This window comes from Colossoma macropomum, unplaced genomic scaffold, assembly GCF_904425465.1.
Source record: "Colossoma macropomum unplaced genomic scaffold, Colossoma_macropomum, whole genome shotgun sequence".
In the NCBI taxonomy this organism is placed as follows: Eukaryota; Metazoa; Chordata; class Actinopteri; order Characiformes; family Serrasalmidae; genus Colossoma; species Colossoma macropomum.
This window is the reverse complement of record NW_023494784.1, coordinates 31429729-31452498: the sequence shown is the minus strand read 5'-3', so window position 1 is coordinate 31452498 and position 22770 is coordinate 31429729. Positions and strand designations below refer to the sequence as shown.

General features: G+C 39.8%; 1 protein-coding gene across 6 annotated transcripts in view; it reads left to right on the top strand.

Annotated features, from left to right (window-relative positions):
- pard3bb (par-3 family cell polarity regulator beta b) overlaps positions 1-22770 on the top strand; it is a 305148-nt gene that overhangs the window by 191118 nt on the left and 91260 nt on the right. For all 6 annotated transcript variants that reach the window (XM_036568581.1, XM_036568590.1, XM_036568609.1 and 3 more), the window contains one exon: positions 5049-5274. In XM_036568581.1, coding sequence (XP_036424474.1) covers positions 5049-5274 — 226 coding nt within the window. The remainder of the gene's footprint in view (positions 1-5048; positions 5275-22770) is intronic.

Sequence of the window (22770 nt, the reverse complement as noted above, 5' to 3'; positions counted from 1 at the left end):
TGAAGTCAGAACTCTTTCCTGAGCTGTTTTCTGTACTGTCTGTTCTTAACGTGCAGCTTCAGTTGACCTGATTATGAGTGCATATCTTCAAAACAAACTTTCAGAATTAGCTTTCTCATTAACACAAATTATCAGCTTGCTTCCTTTTCTCCCTCTTCTCTCTTGTTGACGATGCATTCAGCGTGAACACAGCTGGTGTTTACCAAGATGTGGAGATGGTTGGAGATCATTCACACGCGTTCACAGACACAAACACACATACACACGTAACACACATACACATAGGAGGTAGGACAACAGCAGTGAGGGGGACAGTAATTAGGCACATAGTGTTTCTCTCACATCTCATTAGCGTCCGTGCAATGGGCTGCTAATCCTTCCGTGTCCAGGGAACAAGCCTATAAATCCATGCTCCAGCCAGTGACAGAGTTTGTGTGTGTACATGTGCACACATCTTCACATCTATAGCCATGACAGAGTTGTCCTTCCAGCCTCAATCAATAATGGCTTGTTTAAGCGGCTTTGCTGAAGACCTTACACATGTCGGTGTGTTCGTCCTCATGCAGGTGAACACAGGGTTGGTTGTCAATTTTATCTGGTACACCATGAGGGAGCTATTAATAGACATGCTGTAATATTGTAATATTGAAAGTCAGTTTCACTGATGTTTCAAAATGTCTTCACAATTAAATCATTAAGGTGTAAACGATCGTTCAGAGTGGTGAAATGTAAAATACTCCATTCTAGAGAAACTTACCAAGTCCAATTGTTCACAGTGATGCTGATGGGAACAAGGTGTCTAAAATGTTTCCTCATATAAAGTTATTACAAGAAATTGTCATAAATACACTGCCTGATGCCTGAGACATTGTTTTACGATAGTTTTGAGGCTTCTGTTGTAAGAAAAAATAGTACCAAATACTTCTTCCAGAATTATAGCTATTTTTCCATTATTAACATTACATGATCATGAATATGCTGCCTGATATTTGCAACATTGTTTATGATAGTTTTGGGATAAAGCTTTGGCTTAAAACATATTTTCAAAATCCATTCTTGGCAGAGTGGTGTGGGCAGGATATTCAAAGGCAAAACAGAACCCAAAGAAAGCTTCCTTTTCGCCCCCAGATTTACCACTGTTTTACCATTATCAGTATTACATATAAAAACTGTGAGCATGTGTAGGTTCACTTGTCATTTTGGATTGTAAATAAAATGGCTATATTTGCATTATAGACATCGCTACCTCTGGATCCTATCACCATCACTCAGAATGCTCTGAATGATTGCCTAGACCTCAACGATTGATTTATGATTTGTTGGAATTCCCCATTAAGCTTTGCAGACAAGGTTTATATATCTTGTTGCCTTCCCTCTAACTGCAAAGGTTATAATCTAAGATCTGAGTATTTCTGTTTTCCATACCACAATGAAAATTTTGGATTCAGATGCTTTGTTATTAATGTAGAGGATATTAATGTACTTTAATCAAGTCGATCACTAAAAAGAGGGTGTAAAGGATGGTATCAATGTTTTGTTTATGCCCTTTCCTGATGTGTGACTATCATTAGCAAGCCTACTGTGACAGCCTTATATGGTTGGTTATCACACCAATGATGGGGATTGTTATCACATGTGCCACTGCAGTCAATTTAGGGACGTTTTAAAGGACAGTGTTTCAGACATGCTCTTAAACGTTTTTTGATGTGAATTTTCTGGGGGGGGTTTTGGCTTTTGACAAAGGTGCATTTGATTAAATTACCTTGAATAAACACAATTGATGCACTAGGTCTCAGTTTCTATTTATATAGAATATTCTTAGTCTTTGAGAAATAAACTTTAGAAATAAACCTTATAATCAGTCATTAAACATTTAATATAAGATCCCGTGCTGTGTGACAACCAAGCCCCACACTGCCCTAAACCTAATACTGTACAGTACTAATGGAATTACTACATAATGATCCACAATTTTAGCTTTATTTGATTTCTGAATTTAGAAAGCCCAAAACAAAAAGTGTGGCAACCAACCACGTTTCCCTACTCAGAAAAAAGTGTGAAGACACAATTTAATTTCATTACTTCAATACATTCTTGACGTTTTGACTTTTGTTTACTTACCTTAAGCAGTAACTGTGTTAAAATAATATGTTATTTATGTGGAAATATATGCATTCAAATGAAGTATTCAATGCATAATATTTGTTTTTCCAGTGCACTGTCATGTCCTGCTGCACTGCTGGAAGTATGAGTGTCTTGAGCCAGCATGTCTGCTGTACAGGCATCCATGCATGTGTGATTATGAGTGTGATTGACTTGCAGAAATACACAGAGGAAACAACCACTCATAACAGAAAACTGTACATGACCCAGAAGCTCTTATTAATCCCCCTTCCATTTAGCCTTAAAAAAAATTTAGCCTCATCATGCAGCATACATCAGTATGGATAGCAAATAAAAGAAGAATTAAGGGCAAGATTTAGTTTGCTTTGAAACGGTTTCCATTGGATTCCTTTGAACTCCGCGGCTCAATTACAGCTTTGATATATCGGCGCGTTCTGACGGCAGGTAATGCTCTCGAAGTGCTGTTGTCAAAGTGCTTCGACCTTTTAAGTGGTTTTTGTGTTGTGTTGTGGGAATTATACCCAAAAGATCCCCCCACCCCTCTTTCTCGCTTTCTTTCCTCTCCTTCCTTTCTGTTTGTCCCTCTCTCTTCGGTGCTTTTTGCTTGCCGCTCGCTGTGTTGTGTGGTGGATTAATAGGCAGGCAGCGCGCGGATGGGAACAAAAGCGAGTTGGGATGCGTGATGGTGCGCGGCGAGCTCTGAAGCAGCCCTTTGAGGATGCGCTGTGTTTATGAATAATGCCGCCGCTTTTTTTTTTTTACAGCCATTCCTGCTTCCATGCGGATTTAAGCGGCTGTTCCGCGTTTGTTTACGCCGTGCGTGGGCCACAGGGAAGCGGATGTTGCCTCCACCACGGCCTTGGATAGAGCCCCCGTAGAACTGGCTCGCCCTCGAACCCAACAGTTTGCGTGCATGCGTGTGTGTGTCAGTACTGGGCTCAGCGGGGAGGACGTTTTTGGGCTGTTGGGTTTCTGATTTATCTCTTGCATTCAGACAGCAAAAGTATTGCACTACTTTAAACTCGGCTATTCCACACAGACTGCTGCAAACAGAACCGAGCTTAAACAGAAGAGAAACAGTAGCAGTTCATCATTAGCTTTCAGCTCAATTACTTCTGTGCAACTTTTTCTTGGTGAGCTTAATAACTCATACTGGCCAAGCACTGCAAATGACATATGACAGTAGGAAGGAAGAATACTTCAGACATCTGTGTTGTGTCTAGTTATGGCTGTGCAATTGGCTTAGAATTGAGATCATGAGTCTCACTTCTTTAATGATTCTTTGATGCACCTATCGTGTAATAAGCAGTGTGAATGTTTATTAAATTCTTATGTTGCCTTTAACATGAGTGAAAGATCGAATATGAACATTTGCTTGAAATATTATTAAATTGTGTATGAATGAAATCAAGACACTAATACAGCTAATTGCGCAGCCCAGTAACTAGTTAACATGTGGTAAACTCTGTCTAGTTAGAGTGGTAGGCTGACATCTTGCTGTCTGCTCTAATGCCGTGTGCAGTGTAGTGGATGGAGGTTGTGACCAGGCCTGTGGAGTCCTGCTCTCTCCTTAGGGCAGCTTTACTGATGTACTGACGCCCTGCTAATTGTACACCTGCTCCCATCATTGCAGCACTGCCACCACCAGAGAGTGAGCACTTCAGGCAACTGTGGCTGGTCACCACACATACACATTCTAAATGTCCAGTTGTTTTTATATGGTTAAATTACATTACAATTAAAATACTTAAAACGAGTAATATTTTGGGACCTAGAATAGCTTTTTAGTGTACAAATATTTTTCACTTGATACTGACAGGTATTCTCTCTCTCACTCTCTCTCTGTGCCTCTCTCTCACATACACACACTTCCAGTATTGAGACTAGTAACAGATGGTTATGTCAGCCGGCCTTTTAGGGATTTTTGGTGGAGTTTCTGTGCCTTTCTCTTTATATCTCTTACTGAGAGAGAAACAACAACCACCATAAAAAATGGCGAGAGATGTTTTTCTTGGGACATTGACAGTTTGAATTCCTGCAGCATAACAATGCCCAGCAGCAAAATTGCCCAAGGGTTCAATGGCAGGTTGGTCCAGTCCTGGAACTGTTGAACTGTTGACCTTCTGGCTGCTGGCTCACCTCTCTTACCAGCACACAGTGTTTAGATAGCATTATTATGAGTTATATTGAGTTAAGTGTTTGATGTAGCTAAACTGAATTGTTAAACCTTACACTGTAGACTGATTTATTTAGTGATTTGTATTGTGCAATTTATTGTTTACAAGTGATTTAATTCCTACTATGAAGCTAATATGCATGTTATGTGGTGTTGGCTTAAACAACCCATACTGAAAGTTTTTCACTGGATTAATTAAAAGGTGCTACTGCATATGTGAAATGTTATGTCTTTACTGTCTACCTCACTTATTCAGCCCAAGTCCAAGCTTTGTTCTGTGGGTGATAAACCTTTTTCCTCTGCTGCTCCGCTTCTGTGGAATCAGCTCATTCGTTACATCTGAGCAGATACTTTGAAGTCTTTTAAATCTCTTCTTAAAGCTTATGTTTCTTAGAGATGCGTTGATTTATCTGTGTGTGTAATTACTTTTAGTTATGGCTGTCCATTTTTGTTTGTTTATAATTTAATGGTTGTGAGAGCTTCAAGCTTTTGGAGAAGGTGCTATATGTAATTAAAAAAAGTATTATTATTATGAAAGTGAGGAATACGAGTCTGGACCCACCGATGGGTTTTTAGAGTTGACTGTTAAATCCTTTGATGAATGAGCATTTGCATTCCTGCAGCTGATTTTGCTGAGCATCCTGCAACCTGAGTATAGCCTCCTATGGAGATAAAATGCTGTATGAGTGCATGCTCAAGCTGTGAGTGACCTCCTGCCCCCCACCCCCCCTCTCTCTCTTTGAATCAGATGAGGGGTCTGAGGCAAGCTCAGGACGGGACACCCCAGCCAGCGGCTCCTCGCGCCAGGGCCTCGGGGAGGGCGATGAGAGCAAGAAGGACAAGAAGAAGAAAGCCAAAGGGAAGAAGAAGGACAAATTGAAAAGCAAAGGGAAAGACAAGGAGAAGAAGAAAGCAGAGGAGGCCGCTGAGGAGCCAGATAAGAAGACAAAGAAGAAGGGATTTGGACTGCTGAGGTAGTTCATTTCTGCTTCTCTCTCATTTCTGCTTCTTTCTCATTTCTTCTCTCTCTCTCTCTCTCTCTCTCTCTCTCTCTCTCTTTACCCATTCTCCCTTGCTCGGAGCAGAAGGCTGATGGTTGTTGTTGCGCATCGTTTGACATGAATGGGCAAACGGTATGAGATGCTGTGTTGTTTCGCTGGCCGTGGCGAGGTCGACGTGTGATGGAATGTTAGTGGAGTTTGTTTCAGGGTACACAGCAGGTTTGAGCCTACAGCCAACATTACTGGGCACAAATTATAGTGAATGGGGCACTGTGTGTGTGTGTGTGTGTGTGTGTGTGTGTGTGTGTGTGTGTGTGTGTGTGTGTGGTAGGGCTGCTGTTAAATGGAGCAGTCAGCTCTCAGCTCCATATGGCATGTTTTGTGTGAGTGTGAGTGAGTGAATGTGTCCGAGTGGCTCTGTCCCTTCCCTGTGCCCGCTGCCAGGTTTAATCTGCATCGTGTTGGGCACTGACGCCAGCACCTGCCTGCATGGCCATTCATTGCCCATCCTGTTCACGACACCGTTCCTGAGGAAGGTGGAGCCTCTGACCGTGCTGCTGCAGAGGGTGAGCTGCATGATTGATTCAGCAAATCAGAGTGCAGGCGTCCCCGCAGGCTCCGCCTAACGGGCAATTAAGTTTTTAATTGTTTTAATTTGGCCGGCTGCTGGGAGAGCCAAGGAGCGCTGCCATACACAGCGCTGCTGCCACAACACACACTGTGCACTCCAGCAGAGAGCTGTAGAACAAAGCAAGGGAAGAAATAAGCTTTTGTGAGAAAATTCAATTTAATCAATTTTGCCATTACCCAATATGTAGATGTTCAAAGTTTGCTTTTTCAGTCTCTAGACTCTAGAGCTATGGTGCTAGTTTAGCTAATAAGTAACATTAGCTACATTATGTACAACAGCTGACCTTTGCATTGTTATGATTGACATGCCTCTCAGCTAATTACAGTCATCTGTAAACTTTGCTTCCTTTGTCAAGCAAAAAGTAAAGCTTTGACAGTACTCCTCAAAACAAATCTACCCAGTGAGAACGGTGGTGGCAGTAAATTATTCAGAATTATTAGACTAAGAGATGGTGGGAAGTTGTTGCTAACAAATAACGCCTGATATATGCTATCCTGATCATATGGACAATGGTGTTGTTTATTACATTCTTGAATCTGAAACACTTTGGGATTAAACTAAATGTAGAAGACCACAGTGACAAAACTGGTAACAGACAGACTTACACTGGCTATAAGGTAAGATAAACTTTCTTTATCTTATCTTAAGGGGTAGTGTTTCTTATTTTTACCCCTACCCCTTGTTTTCAAGTGTCACCTTGCCCCTTGGAACTGTAGTGGTTGAAATCTTCCCTTATGAAATGGGACGACCCTCAAATAAAAAAGAACATTACTTCATTAACAGGCTATAAGCAGTGCTGTGTAGGCGACCCTGCCAGTCTGCAGTGATAGCAGAGGAGGGTGATGTTCAGCAACCTCACTGCTGGTCTTTAGTTATTTAGTTATCATTAGTTACTTATTTAGATATTTAGTTATCATATGCCTGCAAGGAGAAAGGGATGTGACAATTATTTATTCTTTATTCTAATTCTTTGGTGATATTAAGCTGAAATCAGCTATTTGCCAGCTTCTTGTTCCAATTTTCCTGTTCCACCTTAAATGGTGCAGCAGTTACATTCTGGTGCCACAGACGTTGGAAATGCTGCACCATTTAAAGTGGAGTGGGACATTTAGCTAGTTAGCTACCAAGACATCTGCATACTGCTAGTGCATTTTTATGCTTGTTAAGAAGAATAGGACCATAATACGTTGAAACGATAATAAACTAAGATAAGACAATGGTTATCGTAATTTTTACATGTGTGTAGGGCTAAGTAGTAGGTCCAAAAGCTGAAATTGGATTGGGCCTTTATCTGGGTTGCTAAAAAAACATTTTAATATGATGTATGATGAAAAATAGCATCACAGATAAATGTTAAGGTGAGTTAGCTTAGCTGACAGCTTGATAAATCTGTCAGATTAAGCAGGACTGTAACATGCTCAGATTTGCAATTAAAAACGTTCTATGAAAAAGATGATTAGTAGACTTAAATGTGGTTCATTCTTTGTATTGTTTCCTTAAAGTTTGCAAAAAGACCTCATGTGAAAGAAAATGAGTTCCTTATCATCTAACACTGCTCTGATAGCTTCAGTGTTAGCTTTAACATTAGCTAATCTTAACCAGTAGCTTCTGTCATTACACCTCATTCTCATTAGATGTGAAAACCTCCTGCTTTAACTTCAAGTAACTAAATAATTCTCCTGGTTTGACTAGTGTAAACATGGTCTCCAGGATCCAGTTTTAGTTCACTTAAATTGGCCCCTGTCTGCACTGGATATCTTGTAAAGCCAGTTTATGCTTGGATGAAAATAGTTTTGAATGTTCTTCTTTATGTGCTTCTGAATTTTCCTTTGTGCTACTGAACATTTTTTTTATTCTGTTAGCACAAGTGCCTCAGATGCTACTAGGTAGCCTGGGCTGAAAGATTAACGGATGTAGCAACAATAGCATTGTGCAAACTACAATCTTACATCATTACACACCTGCTTCAAAGCATGTTGAGAATAGACTTGCCTATATTTCCGACTTTTGTGTGAATTATTGTCCTCAAGTGCACTCCAGTCATGCCAGTCATTGAGTGCATTAATTAATTAATTTATTAAAGGATTGATTAGATAAACTAAGTATTGGATGGTAACTGTAAATACTGGACTCCCTTTTTGGAGAGCTTTGGAAATGGTTAAGCTCAGTGTGTAGTTATTATAAACAAAAATGGTTAGTGTTGGTATGAATTCTTGCTGTCCAGATAAATGGTTTTACATATCCTTTTTATTACACTGTGCTGTGCTGTTAAACAGTAGCAGTAGCATATTAAGACATGAATGTTTTTCAAGCTACCATTATTAGTTAGGTACATTAGGTAGTTAGCTTCATAGGTCCAATCATGTACATTTTGCTTCTCATTAAACTCATCACTTTAACAAATTAAGTTGACTAGGAAACGAAAGGAGACTTTAGCTGATTCTCCAGCATGCCTGCTCTGCTCTATCTGCACCTTTCAGCCTGTGTGTGGTGGGACACATGGCTTTGCAGAAAGTTTTTCCAGCTCAGCTCAGCTTGTGTCTTTCTCAAGGTGAACCGTCACTACTCATCAGACAGCGTTGGCTGCACTAGAGCCTTCACCTCGGCTAATCCGACTTAGTCTGACTTGGTCTCTCTCTCTCGCGCTCTCGCTCTCTCTCTCTCTCTCTCTCTCTCTCTCTCTCTCTTTCTCGGGTGTCTGCAGAGTGATAGTCGGCGTGCCCATTGTGGCTAACTCTTCCATCTCTGCGCAATCATTCTAATGTGGCCTGTTGTTCTGAGGAGATAAGCAGTCCAAGACTGCCCTGTCAGTGCTTGATGGGGTGAAGGATGTAAAGGTTACTGAAAAAGTGTGTGTTTTTTTAGGAGCAGTAATTGCAGTGAGACAGGGAATAGGGATTAGAGAGGTTTGGGGGCAAGGGGGGGCGTGGTGATGGAATCCAGCACAAACTGAAGTTGCCTTCGCTCAGTGCTAGCGTGGTTAGCCGTTAGAAGTTGCAGTCATTGCCAGCAGTATTGAAACAATGACAGTATTCAATATTAATTATTCCTCATTGAAACAAGCACATTTGTGTTTGCTTCAGTAAAAAGGAACAAAGCTCCAGACAAAACAGACATAACTTGGAGGCATAACTTACAGGCATTATTGCAGTAATTAATGTAAAAATAATGGCTTGATGGGTCAAAGAACCTCTGCTATGAGATCATCAAATCATCCCGATCCATATGGACGGAGCAAAAAAATGAGATTACATAGCAGTCAACAGGACCAAAATTATGATTTAGCTTTTAATTTCATAGCTGGTAATAAATACAGTACTTATCATTGTGTTATAGGAAATTAGGGGTGGCCTTCTCTCGGTGTAAGAAGAGACCACCACAGATAATTTATAAAGCCATTCTCCATAAACTGCCTTCATATATTACCTCTCTATTAGACTGGAAGGTCAGTGTCTACTGTACCCTAAGAACATAGCAGCTTGTATTCAATATACTTTAACAAATTAAGGTGACTAGAGAGAGAAAGGAGGAGGGGCCATATCACAGAAATGTCCCGTCTTTTTATTCACCATGACAAATTCATTTAGGACTGAATTCAAGACAGTATCTATTACAGAACAACAGTTCCTAATTTCATAATCTCATCTTAATTCCAGATAACAAAAGGGTGTATTATAGAAGCATCCTAACTAGACAAAATTTCCTAAACACTATCCTAACTGTAGGACAACTCCAACAGTGTCCAAACTTCTGTTTTAACGTTTCATTTGTACTGTTACTCATTCTACTGAAAATACAATTATATTGTTTTAGGCAGATCTGACAGGCAGCATAACAAATTCATTATAAATGGCAAAGTGGAGTTATATTTATTCATAGTGCAAAATGCTGGTTTCACTTTTGAGAGTGATGATGATTTCCCTAAATCTGCAGTATAAAAAAATCCCTGAAGACATGTTTTCACCCATCCCCTCTTATTTCCTGTGTGTTAATGTTGATAAAAACATGTCTAATAAAGCACTGCAGCGCTGGTGGTGAATAATGAGGAGACAGAGTTGAACATTAGACTGTTTGTTAGAAGGAATAACGTTAGCATAGCTTGCATGCCAGAGCTTTGGGAAGTGGAAACTGAACTGAGCGACCACCTTGAAAAACCGCACAAGGTGCTGGCACAATAACTTTTTCCAACTTGATCTAACTTTAGTTTTATTTTGCCTTTTTTTTTGATTGGTTGCTGTCTGGCTAATATTTTTGACGTTATTTTGGTTCTGTGTTTACGTTTCAGCGTGTCGCCAGTTGCTCCATAACAGACATAACAGTTGATCATCAACCACAAGCAAGTATTTTGAATTCCTAACAGGAGATAAAATGCTATAATATAAGATGTAATTCCTAAACTAAGATAAGATTTGCTTCTGTAATACAAATTTGTAGAAAATCTTATCTTGACCTTGTCAGATCTTAACTTAGGACAAAAGACAGGAAGTTTCTGTAATACGCTCCCTGGTTCATGCTGACATAGGAAAGAGTGCTTTCAGATACATTGCCCCTTGTTCCTGGAATAAACTTTGGGAAACCTTGAAACCAAATGCTTATATTACACTGTGAAGTTATCATGAGCTGGGCTGAATTTGATTTTATTTGTTTTTTGCTCTTGTGTTCACATATAATTGCACAATAACATTGTTATTTACTTAGTTAGTAATTACATAGTTATGTAGTTCTGGATAACAAACACCACTTTAGCTCATCTCAAAGGTTTAGGATGGCACACCATCACTTCAGAGGATGCAGTTCCACTGCTTCATAGCCCAGTGCTGGGGGGCTTTATACCCCTCTAGCTACTGCTTGGCACTGGTAATGGTGACCTTAAGCTCATGTGCAGCTGCTTCAGAACACCCTTGGCAGTGCTATTCTTTGGAAATTATACAGGCTATGTGTTCTCAGTTGAACATCTGTGTCAGCAGTGGGTGTACGTTAAAGTAGCTGAATTCACTATTTAGACAAGGCTGTGATAGCTTTGGGCATATAATTTACAAGTGAGAAATAATATTAAATTACAGCATTTTTAAGGGGTAGTTTTTTTATTCATTCATTCATTCATTCATTCAGTTACTTATGTTTTCTGTAAGTCTGCACCATTTAAATGAGGGCTTGACCTCATTTTTCCAAGATTTAAATAAATAAAATGAGAATGAGCTTTATAACCCAGCCTAAGTGCACACACTGCACCCTTTGTACTAACAAATGACGATGCTACATATATTTATGCTCTTTACATATGGGTGGCATTTTGGCAGGCTCATCAAGGCGCATGGTAGACAGGTAAGTGCAGGTTGCCATTTTCATTATGTATCACTGGTGCTGTGTGGCCATCTGACTTTGTCTCTGACCATTATTATATTATGCATATGATGAAATACAAGAGGTGCTGGTTGCCCTTATTTGAGAAAATATCTTATTGCTTTTATGTATGTGTCCTCATAATATGATGTGTATTGCTTGTTTTTCTGTTGGTTTTTTTTGGCTGGAGTCTGATGGGGGTCCCAATGTTAGAGGCACATTTAGTTTGATATCAGCCAGCATGGATGCCATCTTCGATTTTCTGTGGCTTCATCTCCACATTATTTACCACATTCTAGTGGCCAGTGGGAGTCGCTGGCCAATGGCCATGGCTGTATTAGTGGCCAGTGGTGAGTGGATGTGAGGGTGACCATGCAGCTGTTGGCCACTGGCTGCTTGAGCCAGGACGATGCCCTGCAGCCTTGTGATAAGGGGATGACAATGGAGAGTAATAAAGACTGGACTATGCTGTCCTATACTAAAACCTTCCCAATCCTACATACAAACAGTGACCAGATGTGTCCATTTGGCTTCAAAAGATTCTTAACTGGTTAAAAAAACAGAGCTTGTTTTACAGGAGGCTAACTGGTTAATGGGTCTGAAATTGGTGGTAATTTACACCTATCCAGTGGTTTATGTGAACATTATTGGATACTGTACTGTCCCTCCAGATCCTCTGGAGGACAGATGTTTAGTCTGGTTTTAATCTGTGTGTGCATGTGCATAGAAACACCCAGTTGTTTCTGCCTGACATTGAACCCTTCTTACATTGTACCACTGGTGCATTATACAATAGACCTTTTTCATGCCCAGATTAGACCTCGTGGTGGACTCAATGTTAATGATCATTGGCCAGTGAAAAATCATCTTATTCCTTCTCAAGGCTATAATAAAAAGTGTGTTGTAGTGTGTGCATGTGATAAGAGCATTTGTCAGTAGGAGACAGTGGGACACAACCTAACACGGGGAAAAATGTGACATGGCTTTTTTTTGTAGTTATAAAGATTTAAGTAGAATGTGGTTCTGTTTTCTTCCTCTTGTTCCCATTGCTATGTGTCAGTGTTTCAATTAGATAACTTATATTGAATGTATGCCACAGAATCCTCTGCTGTATTATTCTGATCACCCTCTTGCTGGCTGCTATACAGCTCCATTTAAAGCATGTAAACAGCTCACAGTGAAAGCTAGCTAGGCTAAAGTACAGACAATAATTTGTAATGTGGTGTTACAACCAAGCCTCCATAAGAAAACAAGGAAAGCAGTATTTATTTAACTATGTTTACATCAACTTATCAGACTCTTTAGAGACTGTTATGACTAGCCCCTCTGTCTGTTACAATTTACCCCACCTATGTTGTAACATTTGCAGTCCCTCCTTGTTTGGAGTTGTTTATAGATGGTAGGTGCTGAAAACAAACAAGTTTCATTTCATTATGAGATGTGGGCTTTGCATTTTACAAAAGTAAACCCCTACAAAACCTGTCATGTTCGACACCGCTTCAAATAACGGTCATTTCATTATAGAAAACCCTTTAACCTGAAGAACGGAACAGAAGCACTACATGCAGTCTTTGTGTTATTTAAAGGAAATAGACAAAATAACAAACGGTTGGTTGGTCTGTATTTTAGTAGCATGTAAGCTAGCTAACTAATCCATCTGAAACTTTAGTAAATTTTAAAGGAATTTGATCGGTAACTTACTAAAACTTCTGATAGATCAGCAAACAGTTTCAGTTACAGTAGCAAGTGCACCAGCTCTTATAAGCACTGCCATCAGAATGAAGAATTTCCCTTAATGAAAGCCATATGGAACCTGCATTGCAGTAATGATTGTGCTTTCCCAAAGCTAAATTGAGGGAATCTAAGCAGAAATATGTAACTAAGGCTATGTTTACACAGCAGGTAAAAGTGGCCTAAATCTGATTTTCTCAGCAAATCCGATTTTTTGTTTAGCTGTTCACATTATCTTTTAAATGTGACCTGTATGCGACATCAGTCTGAACAGATCACGCTCCTAAACCGACCCGCATGCGCAAAAGAGCAATGCTTCACGTGGCGGCTCGTCCAGAGGTAAACAATCATTACAGCCAGCGAACGCCAGTCGCTCCCGGAGCTTTCAGTTTCGTCTTTGCCAGCATCACATGAGCGAGGATAAAGTTCCAGCGGTTGACAGCTGGACTTATCACCCACAGTGTGTTCAAGTTCGTCGTAAAAAGGGCGCGTTATTCGGCCACGGCCACTTCTTTGGTTCGTGTCCTCGGATTCTTTAAACTCTTCTCTGATGCTGCAGCCTCGGTCTCCTCCGGCCACGTTCGGCCATTTCGTTCGAAACCTCTTCGAACATGGAGCGGCTGCGATGAGTCTCTTCTAATGTTTTATTGTACAGAAACATCAGCCTAAATGTTTGAGTCTAAGCAGCGCGAAATTATGACGAATGTCGAGTTGGACTGACGTAAAAGTCGCATGATTTCCGATCTGGCTGTTCAGACTGAGTCGCATTGCCGCGGATCGGATACGTATCGGATTTCAGTACCACATATGAAAGCGTCTCAAATCGGAATTGAAAATGTCAGATTCAGTGCGGTTTTTGCTGTTCACACTGCCACACAGATGACACATCTGTGTCACATATGCAGAAAAAGATTTGGGCCGCTTTTACCTGCTGGGTAAACGTAGCCTAAGGGAATATGTAAACTGAGCACTAAATTTTTATTTATTTACAGTATTAAAGCTAGCAGTCCTAACTTTTTTTTCTCACACGTGTTCCAGACATGTTTTTTTTTCCCCCTCAGGCTAGAATTTCATCAGTGGTTAGTCTCTAGACCTAGTCGAGTCACGCGTCGCTTAAATACGAGTCAGTTAACATTTGATGTGTGCAATATACCATCATCCAATCGCACCCCTTAGCCATCACTGATTGACATCACACTTCCTGCTGTACCTGCTTAAACTGGAAACAGCTTTCTCTCAGAACTTTTTTTTGTTAGAACTAAAATTGTTTTGTGAGGGGAAGTAGCCTAAAGTCTACTGTTACTTTAACTATTCAAGACACTGATTAACATACACATTAAAAGAAAACTCACTAAAAGGTTGGTAGACAAATGTAATTACTTTTGTGCATTTAAATCGTCCAACTTCGTCCAACTTGACAGTCGCAGTAGATGGAGACTGTCAGTAATTGACCATACTCTCGGGAGCTGGCTCAAGCTTATGACTCAAGTGTGAAGTCTCCATCTCTTGCTTCTGCCGCTGTGCATGTTGTTAGAATGTATGATGCCATTTTATTAACATTTGTGACAGACTAGTAAGCCTAGGGGTGTTTAGCTGCTGGGACATAGGGGTCTAGTGTGTAGGTGTGTGTGGTATACTGCTGCTCTGCTGAGGAAAGGTATGGCCCCAGGTGGTGGATGAGGCCCATTAAGATGTTTTACATCCTGCAGACAGATGGAGGACTGAAAAGCCTGCCAAATGTCTCTCATTCTGCTGTTGTGCTAAAGATGCACATGCTGAACCTAAATCTATTTTAGGCACCATTTTTCCTATATCTTAATAGCTTCTCCAGATAACAAACGACTCTTTTACGTCATACCACAACATCTCAAGCGCACAAAACACAGACGGCTTCAACCTTATTGTGAAACACAGGATTATTACATAGATAGAGATCTGAAAACCACTCCAAAACGTAGTTGGGTCTGTGGCCAAAGCTATAACTCCAAACAGAACAAGTCTATTGAAACAGAGCAACTTTAAATACTTCCAGATTATTCCTTGCGATAGACCTTTATCTCAATAGCTCTATTGCGAATTATCAAAAGTGAAATATTACATAATTAAACTTAATTTGGAGTGATTTAGCATAATTGCTGCTCTTCAATGCCTCCTTTTCTCCGACCACATTTAAAAGGCACAAAAATATGACTCTCCCATTAAATAAACACAGTTACGGTTGCTTTCCCTTATAAGACTGTAAATGTACGTCTTTGACACTGGCCGTGTTTGATAAGTGGTTGTTTTTGAAGGCAACGTACAGTTTAAATGCCATTAGTGATAGTGGTCATGTTTTTTCTTAGCTGTTCTGTAATGGTAGTCAACAAATACCTCTGCAGATATGTGTGCATTTTTCATCATAGTCCATGCTAAAATGTAGACAATCAACTTCTTATATGATTAAGTATAGATAACATTGACCACTGCTAATCATTTGGGATGGAAATAGGTGGCAGTAATGTAATCTTCAGCTTCTCTCTGTATTAGAATTATGTACTGAGTTGTTATCTGTGGACTACTGTGCAACACACAGATAAAGTGTAATATCTCTCAGAATCAGATGTGATATCACACCCTTTCACTGCACACACACATACACACGTACACATGTGCACAGACATGGAAAGGCAGACAAAAAACACCTCAAATCAGTCTCTCACAATCACATCTCAACACAATTACCAGTATTCTGGGCCGTGTGTTGAGAGGTGAGATGATTGGAGATGAAGCAGGCAGGTTTAGACCTGAGGGAGTGTGGCAGTGGCTGATGCTTTTGGGTTGATGATAAAAGCAAAATATCAGCAGTGAAGAGGTGTCAGGTGGTGTTGCCTGACATACAGGAAGTTCAGTGCTTTTTCAATACTATAGCTACGGTAACAGTAAACATTTCAGTGTTCATTTCAGATGAGTAGAGATGCCGAATAGCACATCATCAAAAAATATAGTTTAGTGTATTCTACCCATCAATTGCTAAATGTTAAATAGTGCTGCTACCTTGGACATCATTTATTCCAAGTAATTTGAACACTTCTATTAGTCCATTCATCACAAAATCTTAATCCAATGTAAATGGCAGCTGCCAATTCCAAATTATAGGGAAAAAATGAAAAACTATGACCGAATACTTTTCAAAACAATAAACAGGAATAACTAATTTTGTATTTGTTTTAAATACAGTGTGATGTTTGTTTCATTGTTAATTTTCCCTTCGGAACATGTTGAATGAGGCCATGTTTAAATTCTTTAGTTACCCATTTAATGGGTTTAACATTTGGAGAGTTATGAGATTGAATTTGAAAAGCACAGAAAAATCAGGTTCAGGTTATAACAAGTATTTCCAATATTGCTGTCAAGCAGTTCTATATAGAGACAACCCTAGTATCAAGATGCTAGCGGTATAAGAGAGGCTCAGTTATTTCCTGTGGTAGGTAATTTTCATAAAATTCTCAGAAACGTCAATAATTGAACATTTCAGAACCTGCAGTTGTAAGAAAAGCCTTCAGTTAACCTGCACTACAATAACTTACATGATACTGCTTTTTCTAAACTTAGCCCTGATGCACGCTGTGTCTGTGTCTGTGTGTGTGTGTGTGTGTGTGTGTGTGTGTGTGTGTGTGTGTGTGTGTGTGTGTGTCTGAGGGCCGGAGCGTCTGGCCTTTAGCGACTCTGCTAATAGTCTCTAAAAGGATAGTAGAGGTGCAGTCACAGATGGTGCTGCTTACATATTCCCTTTCAGAGACCGGATCGTTGCCGACAGTGATGGAGCAGCTCCCTCACTGTTCTACCATCCTCCCCCCTCCCTCTCATTGTTTAAGCTTTTCCTCCTGTCTGTCCTCTTGTGTTTGCTCTCCTCAGCGCTTTTGATGTGCAGGAGGCAGCTGCAGCATCTGGCTTCCATTATCCAGCATCTACTGCACGAACGGTGTACACTTTCCGACAGGAGCGTGTTCACCCCCGAGAGCGTGGGGAAAGCTTTTAATGTAACACAGAGCTGTCCACACTTCACATCGGTCTTGCTTTCAGGCCCTGATCAAAGATCAGCTTGACACGCCCAAATGTGAGCCTTGGAAAGGCTGAAACGGGTCTTAGGGCAGTGTCTTTAGAGCTGCCTCCACCAGCACTGGCGCCTCGCTCACCTTTAAGAGCTTGAATAGTGATCTGGAATGGAGATAAGTTTATTTTCTTTAAAGGTTGTGCCCTTCTCAGTCTGGAACTCTCCATGGTAACAGTATCACAGGGCCGGGTAGGTGGGCGGCTAGTGCCTTTAGATGAAGCCTGGCGTACAGTAGTCAGATCGGTGGGCTTTTTTCCTCTCTGCATCTCCATTTGAATCCCTGAAAGACCCCCTCTTTGATGGAAGTTCAATCATCGCTCCTTTGATTCCCACGATACAATGTCCTGATTAAGATTATTCACTGAATAGGGAAAGGCCATGAATACGTGATTGCGTCTGCGCGTCTGGCTGCTGAAAAGACAGCAGTTTGATTTGGCCTCCCCTTGCCTCCACTGGTCTGAATAGCACCTCTGTGCTAAGCCTCTTGTTCCGTCTTATTCCACTTTTCATTATCGGCCCATTCCTGCCTTTGATTACATTAACAAGCGAAGATGTGGCTTGGGCTTGCTTAGGCCGGTTTCAGAGTATGAACAATCATCTGGCAGATGAATCAGGGCTGGCTGGCAGTGTTCTTTTGAATAGGAACCAAAGGCAGGAACACCAGCTTACCTAACAGCCCTCCTAAACGAAGCACACACAGCCTGTAGATCCGTAAATGGCCAGGTTTAACAGCCAGATTCTGGCAGGTACAGTATATGTATATAAGGATACAGTGTGTATCAGGTCTTTGTCATAGTGATTTGTAGCTGGAGAAGATGTACCTTGGTGTTATTTAGTTCAGGTCTGGACATTCTCACTCTGGCTGTGTCTTACTGTGTTTATAGGCCAGATTAAGAGATGGACTCAGAGTTCCTCAATAATTCTTTTAGCAGTACAATGGTACGATGAGTGCAGGCTGAAAATCACCCTGTCTTCTTCGTCTTTATTTTGTCTTGTCTGTCTGTCTCTCCTGCGCTCTCTGTGTTTATGGTGCATCAGCCCTCACTGGGTAAGCAGCCCCATTCCTCAGCACTCTCTTCAGGGATGCTGGCTCTGTGGTAAACAAAGCATGTGTTAATACTCACTCACACACAGTAGTGTGGCCAAACACAGACAGGCGAATGGTCCTGCCAAAGTGCAAAGGGAAAGCTAGTCTTTATTTGATTAGTTCAGTCTCATTTGCTGGAGGATGCACTTGTAAAAGCATTCACTTGGATCCTCTGTTTACGGCTTCAGTAGTTTCCTTCTCTAATTAGCCACAGTGCTGGCTTTATCCAAGCCCAGCTCTATCCACACACAGGCAACCTGCTGTTTTAAGACTATTCCATGTACAAACCCAATTCCAAAGAAGTTGGGACTTGGTCTATATTTGAACAAAAACAATACAAAGACAAGATATTTCATGTTTTATCTTATCAGCTTCATTATTTTTTACATTTTTGATTTTATTAAATATATGTTTGCTCTGAAAACATTCTAAAAAAGATGGACAGGAGCAATTTAACAATTTAAGACTAGAATTGTTGTGAAATATTCAAAAAACAAAGAAGTCTTTGGGTATAAAAGGAGCATCCAGACAAGGCCTAGTTCTTTATGAGCAAGGACGGGCTGCAAAAAGGCTGCTACTCATCAAAAGATTCAGGGAATCCGGAAACGTAAAGGAAAAGGCTGAAAACCACAAATGAATGCCCATGACCTTTAACCCCTCAGATGGTACTGCGTTAAAAATTGACATGTTTCTGTGTTGGATATCACCACATGAGCTCGGCAATACTTTGAAAAAAAGCATATTGTCAATAAACATCAACCATCCAGATTGTTGCCAGCGTAAAGTTCAAAAGCCAGGGTCTGTCACGGTGCGGGGGAAGACCTAAAGACCTGTATAACAGAAGAATGGCAAAAAAAAATATGCCTTCAAAACTGGATCAATTGGTGTCTCCAAATGATGATTAAGTGCTGTTAAAAGGAAAGGTGATATAACACAGTGGAATTTTTGCCATGTTTTGCAGGCATCAAATTTTGGACTGAGCGTATAATTACAAAAAAAAAAAAATCATATAAAAATATATATAAAATCATTTAAAAACAGGTAAAACATAATGTCGTTTTTGTACCATTTTCAGTTTACTACAGGTGAAACTGAATTTACAAGTCACTGCTTTCTATTTTCATTAGCATTTAATTTACTGTCCCAACTTTTCTGCAATTGAGTTTTTAGATCTGCTCTTCATAGACAGGAAAGAGAGAGAGTGACTAGTAGGTTTTTAGTTTAGAGCTGTCAGATCGAAACCTCATATCTCAAAAAAAGTAACTTTACAGGAGAAAGAAAAAACTTTCAATGTAAGTTAATGTAACAAGATTTTATTTTAAGCCAGTTTGCACAAATTATGTTAAAAAAAAGTAGCAAAAGTGGACACAAGGTTTTGTTCCAACAACATCAATATATGCATATTATAGTTGCATATTCAAAGTATTTAAGACAGTTTCCATTTCTGCCAGAGTGGACATAGAGACATAGGGTCTCTTCACACAGAGTTTTGACAACATTAACACTAATGCTGTTTTTCACTTCAGAGCTTGTTCTGTTTACTCCTTGTTATTGCTCAGAACTCCATGCTGAGTCAGGGACTACACACAAACACAGCAGAGCCTCGATCAGCTCTGTAAAGTTGCTGGACATTTTTATTATATTTATTTTATATATATATATATATATATATATATATATATATATATATATATATATATATATATATATATATATATATAATATTGGTTTTTTTAACCACAATGGGCTAAGTGTACACATGCTTAAGTCACATTGGCAAAATTGTTGCCATTATTGTTTGATGGGTCCAGTTTTCCCCACATTCAGAGTGCTTAGTAACAAAAGTGCATTGGACTTGATGGGAGGGTTTTATTGAGATAAAATATCATCCGCTGTTTTCATTGGTTAAAATCAACCTTCTGTGAAATATCCTCACGACAACTAAACTTTAAACTAAATAAAGAAATAAAGTACTGTTTCTAAAGATGTTTTTCCCCATGTGGCAGTGAGCGTAAATGGTGCCATCCTTATATTCTTGTATTTTAGTGTTTTAGTATTTTTGTAGGATGTTGTAATGTTGTAACAAAACCTCATATCTGAGATGCAAAGAACCACACTTTCCTAATTTTAATATAAGTTAATATCACAAGATTTTATTCCAGGTATTTTATAGACAATTTATATCGGTCCACTAAAGGTGAAATGTTTGTACAGTGTACAGAGCAGCTGGTGTTTTAAATGGTGTTAAAAAAATGTAAGAAGTTAAAAGTTTTGATAAGTTGCCACTGATGTGTTGAGCAAATCTGTGGGTGCGTCTGTGTGCATTCTGGTTCAGATGCATTTAACTTCTGTCTATCAGAAGAAACACAACAGAGAGTCATTTTATTTTATTTACATTTATAAATGTGTTCATCAGTTTTTGCAGTCACTTGGTTTCCCTTTACACATTCTAAGCTTGGCTGGAATACTTAGAAAATTAGCCTGTTCTTTTACAAAAAAGAGAGAGCAGGGCCGCCTTTGGCTTTCCACTGAAGTCCGAAGACCCATCAGTTGCTCTGTGGACAGAGACAGATTTTGCTGCCTTTTGACCATGTGTTGCCCTTATGTGCTTTTGTGAGTGACAGTCCTTCTCCCATACTTTGGACTGACATGAGTATTCTGTGAAGAACTTCAACTCAATCTGCCTTTCAGTGAAGGATGAGTCATTGTGACACCAAAAGCAATAGACAAATTTCCAGCTTTCATGTCCCTGATAACCTGTTACTACCACAGTGAGAATAAACAAACATGCCTTTGTCGTATCAGTTTGACAGAACTCACAATTTTGTATAATTTTCATATGTTTGTTCATCAGTGTTTTCTCATTACATTAACCAGCAAGAATTGCACATACATCATACAACCACTGGGAATCCCTGTGGTGTCACCCAATCCTGACTGCTAGCCTGTGGCATGTTTTCTGTCTGAAATGCACTGGTCACGCTATAACTTGTACTCGCAGTCAGTGATGTATCTAGGTCTTACAAAAGGCCTACAGTGATGTTTTTTTCTTCCTTCCCACAAATTGGAAAGCAAATCAAAATTGCTTGTTTCCGCTGTCAGTTCCTAAATATATTAGGCCTTCATTCCGCTCCACCTGCAGTCCCAACCAATGGGAGAATTTCTAGAATTTAACTGTTTTGTTTTCACCCAAAATTTTTACAATAAAATAAGAGAAGTATGTATTACTATAATACATGTAACTCTTTCACAGAAGTCATTAGGGCTGCTCTGTGATCTTCGATTGCCCTGAGGGTTCTCCACGGCATGAGACCAAGTACCAGCTTCTTGTGTCGCAGTGTTCTCTGTGATTCTATGTTACACATTCAGTCAAAACACATACTTAAAATGACAAGATAATACACGATTTATACTAAGAGTAATGTTTGTATATTTGAAAAATATGCCTGTCTCTACTTTCAGGATATGTTTGAGTGCAAGGAACATAGACTGAAGAGGCAAAAACCTGAGTTTTCTGTGTCCCTCTCAGCAGAATGAAAAGCGTTCTGTTTGCATATGCAGCAGACTTTGTGTTTAAAGGTCAAGACAGAGATACAGATTTATTAGTGTAAGTTATGAAGGTTGTTTGCCCCAGACAAAATCAAATAATCTGAAGATTGGAGGAAGGATGGGTCCAATAATAAGAGATATACGGAGATCAGGTATTCCATTATACGATGTTTCTGGCTTTGCAGATTGGCTAAATCAGAATGTTGGATAGAGGCATGGTCATGTGCAGAAGTCATATGATGAACTGACTCTAATAATCTAATTTGGTAAAGTTGTGTTCCTTGCCATCTCTGATATGTAGTTATGATTAACAAAGCAGATCTTTGATAAGGTAATTTGGAAAAGGACATGAACAGTTATAGATCACAGAAGTAGGTTGAATTAGTTTTGTGTGTTTTCCATAGCCTCTTTTTGTGCCATTACCCACATCCTCCCTCTGTTAGTTTCCAGGCCTTGCTTTGCTTTAATGTCTTTGGAGTGGAGGATGATTATGGTGGAGGATGACAGTGTAATTTGTGCTATTACGGGGCTCTGTGGCTAATGTTAACACTGCGCGCAGTGTGCTAATGAACAGGACAGATTAGTGGAGCTCTGTGTGTAAGTATGATTACACCCTACGCCTCGTGGGCTTTACCTCCACGTTCAGCTTAATGGCTGAGTCTGGGCTCACTCAGTGACCATGTCCTCAACTGCACAAAACCGAAAGAAGGTTCTGGAAGCCCTACATACAAAAAAAGTTTGGCTTTTAAGGAGATTCAGGCCACTCTGAGAGACTTCATGCTCTCTATATGGATCTTGCAATGAGAAATTCAGCCCTTTTTTTCTGTGTGATCCTAGCTTCAAGGTTTTGTTTATTGAACAGTTTGTTTTTCTGCCCATCTGTCATCTCTGTTTAAAAAGCTGTGAACTCAAGACAGGGTTGCATCTTTTCTATTTAATGATGAAAAAATCCTCACTTGCACTCAGTTCATCATATATTACAAGGGTGTTTTCATTTTTTTTCTTTACCGCAGAAATTGCATAAACTTCATTCTT